The 13,886-nt window shown below is 36.4% G+C and overlaps 1 protein-coding gene and 1 non-coding gene across 5 annotated transcripts in view; one reads left to right on the top strand and one right to left on the bottom strand.

The window, feature by feature from the left end:
- EPS15 (epidermal growth factor receptor pathway substrate 15) overlaps positions 1-13,886 on the bottom strand; it is a 139,659-nt gene that overhangs the window by 31,957 nt on the left and 93,816 nt on the right. For all 4 annotated transcript variants that reach the window (XR_012379485.1, XM_025871587.2, XM_025871588.2 and 1 more), the window contains 3 exons: positions 8,086-8,247; positions 7,503-7,700; positions 325-528 (listed from right to left, as the gene is read on the bottom strand). Coding sequence is in view for 3 of the 4 variants with exons in the window: in XM_025871587.2 (XP_025727372.1) it covers positions 325-528; positions 7,503-7,700; positions 8,086-8,247 (564 nt within the window). In the remaining variant the exon portion in view is untranslated. The remainder of the gene's footprint in view (positions 1-324; positions 529-7,502; positions 7,701-8,085; positions 8,248-13,886) is intronic.
- Positions 10,838-10,943, top strand: LOC112824097 (small nucleolar RNA U13). The gene has a single exon (XR_003208228.1). It is a non-coding gene; the product is annotated as a small nucleolar RNA U13 (small nucleolar RNA).

Genomic DNA, 13,886 nt, shown 5'->3' with positions numbered 1-13,886 from the left:
ACTTTATGAAATAAAGAATTACTTTCAGCATTGGGTGAGACTACTAAAAAAATGTTTTAAAAGTTACTATCTATAGAGCTACTGTTTTGAAAACACGCTTTATAACAAATAGATTGGTTAAAATTACATTTTTACACTAGTTAAAAGTGTCAGAACTGTTGGATCAGTACCTATTCTCTCCTTCTGGGGGAAAAAAATCAACTGTCCTCAGATGAGGCAAGGTCCCATATTTATATTAAGTATGATGTCAACAAAAACTTTGACCTGAATCAAATTTTTTTCTTCTGAAGTTGATTATGAACATTATAGAACTATTAGACTCACTGGAGACTCCTGGTGTATGGGCTCTGACTCCAGGTTGCCTTGGCCTTCAGCATGCTCATTAAGGTTAGCTGTTTCACTGCTGCTGGTGCTGAGGCTGCAATAATCTGTAGCACCATTTACAAGAATGCTGTGTGGGCTACTGCACCAATTTAACTGATTATTACGGTTCTCCAGCTCTTTCATTTCCATCAGTTTCATTTGCATCTGTCAACACAAAGTAGAAATAAAGAACAGAATTTATTACTAGAAAGACACAAAACATAAAAATAGCTACATCCTTAGACTCAGTCAAAAATAAATTTGCTTCCATTAAGGAGAATCCTCTGGGAATGCAGCATGACTTGGAGAGATTTCAGTAATCCATCCTAGTAAGTTCTCTTGACATTCCAGTATATATGGATTTGCTTTTGCACATCTTTTGAAAGCTCCAAGAATTTTGATTCAAATATCTACATTTTGGTGTCCTTTAGGTATAACTGGAAGAAGGATCAGGGTATTGGGAAAAAGACAGCAAAGTAACAGAACAAGAGAAGATTTTGTGATGAAGCTTTGGGAAACATAAAGGAAGTTGAGGGAGAGCACACAAGGATTTGGAGCCATCCATACTTCTATTGGGAAGGAGAGGAGTGAAGACTAAGGTAAAATGAGCTACTGTCCTATGCTCTGGCATTATTTATTAATGGGCTAGAGCCCTAGGAAGTGGTCCCTAAATCTAAGCTATCCTAAACATGTTAAAGGACAAAGCATTTTGGATTCCAGTATCCAAGTGACTTTATATTCCCGGAGCAATAGTGGGAAAGAGAGGCAGAATTTAATAAACTGTAATATATATTAAAAGAAAAACATTGGGACCAGAGGCAGGAAAAAAAGTGATGCTTATTGATACTAACATTTATAATAAAGAAAAATAAATTAACAAATATCTCAAAGAAATTGAAGAGAGGGCAAAATCAAAATGTTTCTAGTGAAAAGGAGTAATGAATGGAATTTTACTGAATAGTTCCCAGTTTTCATAAAATATATTTTTTACATTACGTTGGAATTCCCTTTATTAGCATGCTGTTTTTTGTTTTTAGCAAACATAAAAATTTCCTACTGACATTTCACAAATCAAGGCTCAGTTCCCCTAATCTTATTTTCTGCATAAGGTTTTTACGTTGCTCATTTTGGAATCTGTAATTTACCACAGATCTTTTCAGGCTCATAACCTGGGAAAAGAACACTATATTGAACTGGGAAAACAGATGTCAGTCAAGCTCTGTCACCTTCTAGTTAAGTGATCTTAGTCGAAGTAACCTCTCCAAGCCTTCATTTCTTAATCCATAAAGTGAGTAAGAACTATCTCCACAGATGATTAAGTGAAGCAAAGATATATTTGAAAGAACTCTGTAAAATGTAAAGGTCTGTGTAAATAATGGACAATGTGTATAAAAGTGCCTAGCGCACTACATTTCTCACTATTATACCAATTAAGTTTCCCTATTTCTTTTCCACTAACTCATGCCATTTTTAAAAAGTTAAAGACCTTGAGCTCTTTGAGGGTAGGGACCACAACTTTTGCTATCAACTTTGTACCTCCAAAATCTACCACAATGATGTATATACTGTAAGTGCTTAATTTATGTTCACTGAATGGACATAAGTATTGTGCTTATAAATTTAAACCGTGGGTATCAGTAAGCATATGCATCTATCAAATTGCATTATATTCAGAATTTAAACTGACAATCCAAAATACTAGACATTTGTAATACACAGCATATGCCTTGTATATTCCTAGTGATACTGAGTTGTGGCTTATAAACTTTTTTTTACCTTAATCTATAGAAAGAAATAGATTTTACATCCTAACCTAGTAAATATATGTATTTATTTGGATAGGTCTCTCTGTGTATATACATACATAAACACATATATGTAATACACATTCATCCATATGCATCATTTACACGCACATACAGTTGTGAAAGTTTCATGAAGTAGTATGTATCCTTATTCCATGTAATGCACCCTCATATTTCCTATTGTCTTATTTCCTTCTTATTTTATTTTTTGTATACAAAGTATGTCTTCATTTTTTCTAAATAAAAACAACTTGTACAGGTATACATATGAATGCACAGACACACACAGAGAGGTGCATCTACGTACAGACAGAATTCGAAAAAGATACCATGCTGCAAACATTGTTTTTCTCCAGGAGGGTAGAATCATCAGACTTTTCACTTTCTGTTTTAAAAATGCACATAGTGGGGGTGCTAGGTGGCTCAGTCGTTGAGCGTCTGCCTTCAGCTCAGGTCATGATCCCGGGGTCCTGGGATCGAGCCCCGCATCGGGCTCCCTGCTCAATGGGAAGCCTGCTTCTCCCTCTCCCACTCCCCCTGCTTGTGTTCCCTCTCTCACTGTGTCTGTCAAATAAATAAATAAATAAAATCTTTAAAAAAAAGATGCACATAGTGTAGTACTCCATTATTAACAATAGTTAATTTAATATTTTTATACATGAAAAACTTGCAATGTATATTAGGAAAACAAATGTGCATGTAAGAAACAGTTTTATGTTATACGGAAAAAATAATTTTATGTTTTATGGATAAGGCAGTGTTTCTCACCGAGTCGGGCACAATCACTGACTATACAGGCCAGGGAGATGTTTTCTGTGGGGACCAGAAGCAGAACTCTCCTCTTGTCCATCTGCTTCAGGGCTGCCCAGTATCTCCTATTTTCCCAGCCATGGTCCTTCTGACTTTTTTCTTATCCCTGACTGAACCTATGAAGCTCACAAAATGATTTTAACACCTCAGGCCACATGCGTTTGAAGAGCAATAAGATGATGTTTATTCGCTTCTAGTTACCAGTATGTCAAGCCGGGTCAGCTCACGGAGTCCTAAGGTGGTCCAAGCCGGGTGGTCAGCAGCACCAAAGACTCAAAAAAGCTCTGAACACTCCAGAACACTCCTGTCTTACTTCATCTTTTAAAAAAATTTTTATCATGACCATTAAAACAATTTCAATATCCACTAAACCTTTACAGTCTAAAATTTAAAAACTTAACATTAAAATAATAACCATCATATAGATGAAGCAGTACATGGAAATACTTGCCTACCAAAGAGTACTATTTAAGACAGCTTATTTCTTATAGTTACTTCTGAGACAATAAAATCTTGAACAAAACTAGGCTTTCCTGTGTCTGGCCCTCTCACATAACTGTCACTTAGCCTGTCTCTTCCTTAGTCTCTACATAAACTTAGAGGACATAGAAAAAAAAAATCACAAAACTAACACAAGCTCTTTGCAAACTGTGCAAGAGAAATGCAATAAACTATCAGATTGCCAGAAACATTTGGATAAAAACAGTATATATTGTGTAAGTAAGATACAGAGGTACATATGTTCTTTGCTTTTTCTTACCATAAATACAAGGTAAGAAGTATAAATGAAAATTTAGCAAGTCAGAAATTTTTCCTCAGTTATTCCTTTTTCCAGAAAAGCTATAGTTTAGCTTTAAAGAGCAATTAAAGTTTCAGGATAATTTACAATTTGGATTTTCATTTTTTTATAGGCCCATGGGAAAATATTGCCCTCTGTGGGAAAGACACATAAGTCACTACGTCAAATGTAAGAAAGTGGTATTTGTGTGTGTGTGTGTGTGTGTGTGTGTCTGTGGTTTATTTGTTTGTTTTATTTATTTTCCTAAGTAAACTCTACACCCAACGTGGGGCTTGAACTTACAACCCCGAGATGAAGAGTCACATGCGCTGTCACATGCACTACCGACTGAGCCAGCCAGGTGCCCCCGTATGTTTGTTCTTAAGGTTTGGAGATCAGATGCAAGGATATAATACAATTCCTTCCACAGATAGAGATAATATAATTCATTCCACAGATTACAGATAGCAAATATTATCTGGCACACTTGGTAGTATAGTTTGCTGAGATTATTTTCCTTGCTCAGAAACAGTTTTATTTTCTCAATGATAATTTATAATATCCAGAGTCCTTTCTACTTTTCTCATATATGTTCCTTCCGTTGAAAGAAGTTCCCTTTCAACCCTCCTACACTGTTGGTGGGAATGCAAGCTGGTGCAACGACTCTGGAAAACAGTATGGAGGTTCCTCAAACAGTTGAAAACAGAGCTACCATATGATCCAGCAATTGCACTACTGGGTATTTACCACAAAGATACAAATGTAGGGATCCGAAGGGGTATGTGCACCCCAATGTTTATAGCAACAATGTCCACAATAGCCAAACTGTGGAAAGAGCCAAGATGTCCATCGACAGATGCATCGATAAAGAAGATGTGGTATATATACACAATGGAATATTATGCAGCCATCAAAAGGAATGAGATCTTGCCATTTGCAATGACGTGGATAGAACTGGAGGGTGTTATGCTGAGTGAAATAAGTCAATCAGAGAAAGACATGTATCATCATATGACCTCACTGATATGAGGAATTCTTAATCTCAGGAAACAAACTGAGGGTTGCTGGAATGGTGCGGGGTGGGAGGGATTGGGTGGCTGGGTGATAGACATTGGGGAGGGTATGTGCTATGGTGAGCACCATGAATTGTACAAGACTGATGAATCACGGATCTGTACTTCTGAAACAAATAATGCAATATATGTTAAGAAAAAAAAAAGAAGAAGAAGATAGCAGGAGAGGAAGACTGAAGGGGAGTAAGTCGGAGGGGGAGACGAACCATGAGAGACGATGGACTCTGAAAAACAAACTGAGGGTTCTAGAGGGGAGGGGGGTGGGGGGATGGGTTAGCCTGGTGATGGGTATTAAAGAGGGCACATTCTGCGTGGAGCACTGGGTGTTATGCACAAACAATGAATCATGGAACACTACATCAAAAACTAATGATGTAATGTATGGTGATTAACATAACAATAAAAAATTATTTAAAAAAAAAAAAAAGAAGTTCCCTTTCAAAAAACTTAAAGAAAATGAAAAGACAAGCCAGAGACTGGGAGAAATTATTTGCAAATCAGATATCTGATAAAGAACTTATATCCAGAAGATATTTTTAAAAACTTGTAATTTAATAATAATTAGACAAACAATCCATTTTTTAAAAATGGGCAAAAGATTTATACAGACATTTCATCCAAGAGGATATACAAATGGCTAATAAGCACAGGAAAAGATATTCAACATCACTAGTCATTAGAAAAATACAAACTGAGGGTTGCTGGAGTGGAGGTGGGTGTGAGGGAGGAGGTGGCTGGGTGATAAGACATTGGGGAGGGTAGGTACTATCGTGAGCGCTTTAAATTGTGTAAGACTGATGAATCACAGACCTGTACCCCTGAAACAAATAATACATTATACGTTAATAAAAAAATTTAAAAAAAAGAAAAATACAAATTAGAAACTATGAGATACCACTTCATACCCACTAGAATGACTAAAATCAGTTAGGTAGACAATAAAGTGTTGGTAAGATTATGGAGAAACTGGAACCCTCATATATTGCTAGTGGGAATGTGAAATGGTATAGCGACTTTGGAAAACAGTTTGGCAATTTAAAGTTAAAAAAAAAAAAACCTTAAACATAACTTCACAATATAACCAACTATTCCATACCCAAGAAAAATGAAAACAATGCAAATGTTCATAGCAGCATTATTCATAATAGCCAACAAATAGAAAGAATCCAAATGCTCATTAAGCAGTGAATGGATAAACAAAATACTTTATAAATATACAATGAAATATAATGTTGGTACATGCTACAAAACCGATGAGCTCAAAAACATTATGCTTGTGAAGGAAACCACATGAAAAAAACTACATAGTGTTTGATTTCATCTACATGAAGCGCTCAGAAAAGGCAAACCTATAGAAACAGAAAGCAAATTAGTACTTACCTAGGGGCAGAAGTGGGGAGTCACTACAAATGGGTGCAAGGGATCTTTTAGGAGTGATAGAAATGTTCTAAAACTGGATTGTGATGATTGAGCACTTCTAAGTTTACTGAAAATCACTGGATCGTACCCTTAAAACCTGTTAATTTTATGGTATGTAAATTATTCATTAAAAAAATTTTAAATAAACTCAAAGAAGAAAATTATTTTAAAGAATATTCATTCAGCTGGTAGCATTCCCACTAGGACAGCCTTCTTTTGGGGTACCTGTTTATTGAGTACCTACAGCAGGATAAGAACTGTGCTAAATGATAAGAGAGAAAAAAAAATGTTTAAGTTCCTAGACCAAAAAGCTCAGTCAGCTGGGGGAGACAGACACATAAACAAATATGCAGGGGAAAATGTTACTCTTGCTGTAACAGAAGTAGAGTCCAATACAGGCAGGGTTCAGAAAATGCTATAAAGAAATAAAAAGTTAAGCTATGTCTTGCGAGATGAGTGAGAGGTATTCACCTGTCAGATAAGAGAGGGGAAGAAAGCATATCAAGGGGTAGGACTTCATTATACATAATAATTAACTGAGAACACTGGACTACATGTTAGAAGATCTGGATTCTAGGCTGTGGCTCTTTTAAAGGCAATGTAACCATAAGTAAATTACTTAACCTTCTTTGGCTTCAGTTCGTTCAAATTCAAAATGAAAAGAATGAGCTACATGATCTCTCTCCTCCTATCTTACTATCATTCTATAAAATATTACTCTCCATTTAGGGAAGCCTAGAATAACAAAGCAAAAGATCTATACTCTGGACCCACACAACACAGCATGTTTATCTATATAAAGAACAATTCCCTAATTAAAATAATAAAGGTCTCCAAACAAGCAAATGTTCATGGGGGGGCGGTATTTATAAAAATAAGCAACACTTAGCATTTATTGCTAAACTGTGTCACAGCATTTAGTCCTTTACATTTAATCCCTACAGCAGACCTAAAAGGTAGAAGTACTAATTCTCCAATTTTAAAGATGAGGAATCTGATACTAAGATGATTCAGGAAGTAAGTGGCAGAGCCAGACTTACACCTAAACCCATACCCCTAGCCATGACTCCAGTGATAATAATCAGATGTACAAGATGTATGACAATTTTAACTTATGACAGGCAACAAGAAATGTACTTGTATAAAATGAACGAAAAATGTGGGAAAAGGAACACAAACTGAGAAAGTATTATTTACTAAGAGGATATGGTGAGGCCCAATTTGAGCATATTTCTCATTGCCACAAAGACTTACTGAACTGATTTCCTGTTGTGAATCTTGCAGGTGCTGCTGAAGAGGTCCCAGCTGAGCCTTCCCTGACTCCACACTCTCCTCCAATTCTGCCGTTTCTTGCTGTAGGCGACTCAGCTCTTCCCTAGCTTTGGCCAGCTCTTCCTCATAAGTAGAGATTTGTGATTCTTGACTAGTTAATTCAGCTTTCAGGGATGAGATCTGTAACATGGGAGTGAATGACAAGAAAGGGAGATTAAAAAAAAGAATTGTCATTTAAAATGTTCCATAATGCAAATATGTTTATTTGTTCAGTTTACTATTTTGGTGGGTTTTTTTTTTTTGGAAGTACATATTTTTGATAGAGAAGGGCAATTAAGAGAGAAATAGAGGGGACTTGAAGGCATAGGTACCACACTTTCAGCTAAAATTTGGAAAAGTAGTACTACAATTTCTGGATGAACAGGGCTCCAACTCCTTCATGTGCCCCAACTGTTGACTAGATTGCCACCTGACAACAACAGTAGCAACAACAAGAAGCAAAGAATGTTTCCAGGAAAAGCAACTAAGGTATAGATACAGGCAGCAGCGAATGGCCAAACTTTACCAGCTGGGCCTCCTCAGCGCATTTCTTTCTAACTTCCTTCAGTTGCTCCTCCAGCTGGGATTTCTGCTCATCTAGTCCATCAAGGAGTTCCTGTACTTGCTGTTTCTGGGCCTGGAGTTTTTGCAGATTAGTATTCTCCCTTTGAACTTCATCTTGCAGATCCTGAAATACAAGAAAATTAATGTATTTATTCTCTTTGGAGAGGGAAATGTTAACAATTTTTAAAAGCCTATCTTAAGGGCTTTTTTTTTTTAAAGATTTTATTTATTTATTTGACAGAGAGAGAGAGAGTGAGAGAGGGAACACAAGCAGAGAAGTGGGAGAGGGAGAAGCAGGCTTCCCGTTGAGCAGGGAGCGTGATGCGGGGCTCGATCCCAGGACTCTGGGATCATGACCTGAGCCGAAGGCAGACGCTTAACGACTGAGCCACCCAGGCGCCCCAAGGGAAAATAAAGTCTTATTAAATATATTGTGTTGGTAGATTGGAGGAATCCCAGCTTTAAATACTGTCTTTACTTCAGGATTTCTTCCCTAGACTCCAGATTTTTTTTAAAAGATTTTATTTATTTAACTGACAGAGAGAGAGAGAGAGACAGACAGACAGACGGCGTAAGAGGGAACACAAGCAGGGGGAGTGGGAGGGGGAGAAGCAGGCTTCTGGCCGAGCAGAGAGCCCGATGTGGGACTCGATCCCAGGACTCTGGGATCATGACCTGAGCAGAAGGCAGTCGCTTAACCAACTGAGCCACCCAGGCGCCCCATAGACTCCAGATTTTAAAATCCAATTTGCTTACTCAAATCTCTTTGGATGTCTGAGGAGCTTCTCGAACATGTCAAAAACAGAACTCCTGGCATTTACCCCCCAACCCAAATCTGCTTTATCTTCAATCCTCCCCCTCTCAGTTTCTCTGGCCAAAAAAATCCAGCATGTTCTTTGACTCTTCTCTTTCTCTCACATCTCATCTTCAATCTGTCAGCAAATTTTATTGCTTTTTCCTTCAAAATACATTCAAAATCTGGCCACTTTTTCCCTCAACCTTGGTCCAAGTCACTGTTCTCTCTCTCTTGGATTGCTGCCTTCTAACTGGTTTCCCTGCTTCTACCCAGGCTACCTACAGTTTATTTTCAGCCCAGTAGTCACTGTAAAAAAACCTGTGTCAGATGAGTCACTCCTCTATTCAAAATTCTGCATTGACTCCCCATCTCCCTTACTGTAAATACCAAAGTCCTCACAATAGCCCTGCATCTCCCAACTTCATTTCCTACTGCGTTTCCCTTGCTCAGCCACTCTGGCCTCACTGCTGCTCCTCAAATATGCCAGACAGGCTCCTTTCTCAGGATCTTCCGTTAATTATCCCTTCTTCCTAGAAAGTTCTTCCTCCAGGTATCCATATGGCTCAAACCCTCATCACTTTCAAGTCTTTGCTCAACTATAACCTTCTCACAGTGAGGCTACAGTGCGGTACCATTACCACCACCTCCCTCCCCTAGGTCTTCTTCATATATAGCAGTAATTTTATTCATTTTCTAAAACAGCTTTATTGAGATAAACATACCGTAAAACTCACCCATTTAAAGTGTACAATTTCAATGGTTTTTAATGCCTTTACAGAGTTATGCAACCATCACAATTTTTTTAGAACATTTTCAATCACCTCAAAAAGAAACCCCATACCCACTAGCAAGTCACTCTATTTCCCTCCCAATCACCCCAGCCCTAGGCAACCACCAATCTACTTTCTATCTCGATAAGCTTTGTCTACTCCAGATAGTTAATACAGATGAAATCATACAACATCTGGCTTTTGTGATTGGCTTCTTTGTGACTTAGCATGTTTTCAAGGCTCATCTGTATTGGTATAACATTTAAACAGCTTTACTGAGATTTGATTTACATCCCATAAAATTTGCCCATTGTAAGCATACAATTAAGTTTTAGCAAATATACAATTGTGCAGCCATCATCACAACCCAGTTTTACAACACTTCCATTATCTAAAAAGTTAATCCTCATTCCCATTTGAAGCCCCAGGCAACCAATGATCTGCCATCGCTCCAGTTTTTGCCTTTTGTAGAAATTTCACATAAATGGAAAATCATACAATATACAATCTATTATATCTGGCTTCTTACACCTAGTATAGTATTTTTGAGATTTGTCTCAGTTGTTGCATGTATAGGTAGTTTGTTCCTTTTTATTGCTGAGTATTTCATTGTATGAATACACATTTGATGGACATTTAGATTGCTCCCAGTTTGGGGCTATTACGAATAATAGAGCATATAATTTATTTATTTTGTTCATGGTCTATTTCCTTCCACTACAATATAAGTTCCATGAGTCAGGAGATATTTGTGAGTTTTGTTCACTGCTATATTCAGAGCTTCCAGTATACCAGAGGTACTCCATAGGTATTTAGTAAATGATGAATGGTATCATAAAGATGTCAATTCTTTCCTAATTAATCTATACATTCCAATGAAAATCCTAACAAGGTTTTGCAAGGAGCCTGACAAGCTGGTTCTAAAACACATCTGGAAGAAAAAAGAAAAAGAAACGGCATAATAAAATGTAAAAGGACTTAACCTACTAGGTATTATGAATTACTGGAAAACTAAAATAAGACAGTTTGATGTTGATACAAGGATAGACAAATAGATTAAAGGAACAGAAAAGAGAATTTAGATGCAGGTCTGGCATATACAGAAATAATGATGTGAAAACATGACATTAAAATTGACTGGAAGGAGGATCCTTTTGTAGTTCGTAAGCGTGATGACCGGGTGTTCACGCTCGCTGTGTGACATGTGCCTCCCCTCAAACCTTGCTACAACCTCGGCACATTACCTGTCTGGTGTGAACTTGGAAAAAAAAATTGACTGGAAGGAAAAAAGAATTAAATATTCAATAAATATCCTGGGCATATACCGTATGGTAAAAAATAAAATAAAATGAAGTCCCTAAATCATACCAAAGAGAAAAATAAATTCCAGGTATATTACAGACTTAAGTATGAAAATCAAAACTTTAAAATGTATGGAAGATAAAGTTTAAAAAAATGTATAGACGAAAATAGAGATCTCAGTGTAGGAAGGAATTTCCTAAAGATAAATCATTTTGAAAATGCTGTATTTATGTACTATACTTTTTGCTTAATGATAAAGGCTACAGAAACTAAAAAATTACAATGGGAAATCTCTGTACCCTCTGCTTAATTTTACTATGAACCTAAAACTGCTCTAAAGAAAAAAGTCTATTTAAAAAAAAATACAAAAGAGACCTTGGGAGATAGATGAAAGCACTGCCATTATCATTACCACCATAAAACAGAGCAGCCAAGATGGCCTGATTTATGTGTCCTCTAACATTTGGGGTTCCTCACCTGGACCACAGAAGATCATTTGAGTGACTATTTTCCCAATTCTTTGAAGAATGGTACAATATTAGTACCACTGTAGATATACAGGGGAGAGATTAATTCACTGTTTATAAAAAGGGTTCCAAAGGGAATTAGGACTTAATTCTCTCCAGGAACCACAAGTAAGGAAGAAGGGATTGATAACTCTAAGGCATGTTTTGGCAGCAGGTGGGCAGAGATCTCAAAAAGGGTGAAATAAAATTGTGAACACAAATTTCTAAAAATAATATCTTTTAAATAACATACTATTCAAAGACCCCATCAATCATTCATCAGAATAAGAATCTAAGGACAACAAAAGAAAAACTTAGAAGAAGGTCTCTGAATTACTGCATGCAAAACAAGGACTTCTACAATAGCCCTTAAAATGTGCTAGGTATTGTCCCAGACTCTTTACATATATTAACTCATTTATAATCCATATGACAGATCTATGAAGTAGGTACTATTGTTATTCACATCTCACGGATGAGAAAACTGAGGCACAAAAGGACAAGTACTTATCCAAAGTTATAGTTAGCAGGTAATGGATTCAAACTAGGTTCTGATTCCAGAGTCTGAGTCCTTAATCACTAAGCTATACAGTGCTATAGGCTAAATGTCTCACAAGTATGCTATTTTTCAAATATATGTAGATGCTTCTGTGATTAGGTAAAACATTGAACAATGCTTTTAATAACTGATTTTCACTTATATTTTCTCAACCAACTGATTAATCTAAAAGTAAAATTACTATCATGCTGCTTTCTTTAAAAAGTTCCTTTAAAAAGGCCCACACAATGGATGATCATGAAAGACTCTTCTTGTGTGGACATTCCATGAGTCTATGTGATTATAGATTCATAATGGTAAGCTCCACTAGTACTTTATCATTAGTTTGCCAGCATGCCTAAATTTTTTTCATGCCTAAATTTTTAACCTGCCTATACGGTTAACTGATCCATACTCAAAATGAAGATATAGTCTCAGATATGCACCTGGCATTGGCTCTCATTAAATACATACTAGTTTTCATTGTCCCTTCCTTGATTCATACTTTGTTTTTCTGTCTTCCTATTCCAAATGTCCAACTTTCTTAAAAAAAGAAAAAACTCAATGCAAAGTAGAGTTCTTTAGTCCCTCTGCAAAATATATAATGGCTCCGTCTTATCTGTAGGATAAAGTAAAACTGCCTACAAGATACATGAGAACCTTCAGTTCTGGGCTCCATGTTATCCTTCCTCTTCTTCTACTACCCTCTTTTCCTTATATTCATGTGCCCCAGTCTCAATAAACCATCTTCTTTCTCCGAGAGACAATATACTTCAATGTCCTTGTGCCTTTCCTAAGCCATTTCCTCTGCCTTGAGTGTCCTTCCACACCATCATTACCTGGAAACACTATTCATTCTTCAAAGCCCAGCCAAATTTAATCTCCTCTGACTCATCTTGAGCTTTCTTTACTATGCTCCTATAGCAGTTTGTACTTAACCTCTATTATCACACATACTACACTATAAACAATAAACAATAAACTGTAGGACACTGTAAACAACAAACTGTAAACAATAAACTGAAGGACAGAGCCAATGTCTCATCTTTCTTTGAGGTTCCACATCTTGTACAATGCACAGCACTTTCCAGAGGATTAATTAAACAATGATGTGTAACTATCACAAAGCTTCTAGTACCTGGTAGAAACCCTTGGAAAATGTGCCAGAGGTTGATAAAAAGAAAGGATTTTATGTTCTTTTACCATTCTGTGAAAAGCTTCACTCTGCACTTGAACTGTAAGTAAATATTAATAGGAGCCTCAAAGTGACCTATGATAAATGCTTTCTGTTAAATTAAAATCATACCTAAATTTCTATACTGTTCAATATTTTTATAGTCTATAGACTAAGATTGATCTGACATTTAAAATTTCCATTATATGGAAATAATCTTTACTGCTTTATTAGCGCATTACTGTGGCATACACCTTTCTTGTGTCTTTAAGCTTGTATATTTGTGTTTTTTACATAATATTATGTACTATTCTTACTCTTCAGGAAGGTGGAATAACAGCTTTACTTTAACACGATAACTGGGAACACTACAATGGTTTGAAAATTTCTTATAAGTAAATTATAAAATATTTTTTTAAATGCCACCTACAGCTCAAGTAATTTCAGTGGTTTAGGAATATAATCCATCATAAAAAGCTTACTTTGGTCATAAAGTTCTTATATAGTTTATATACAATGGTATGCTAGCCTAAAAAGCATTTTTTAAGAATCCTGTGGAAAAATTTTTTTCTCTTTCCCTTTAATTAAAAATGTTCAGGGGTGGGGAAAGGAAAAAATATCTGTTATCTTTTCCCATCCTCAAATACTTTAGTCTGATTTCCCACCCTCTCCCAGCC

Source organism: Callorhinus ursinus, unplaced genomic scaffold (genome assembly GCF_003265705.2).
Source record: "Callorhinus ursinus isolate GAN/ISIS: 27379988/994484 unplaced genomic scaffold, GSC_fseal_2.0 scaffold9, whole genome shotgun sequence".
NCBI lineage: Eukaryota > Metazoa > Chordata > Mammalia > Carnivora > Otariidae > Callorhinus > Callorhinus ursinus.
This window is presented reverse-complemented; position numbering and strand designations above follow the sequence as displayed.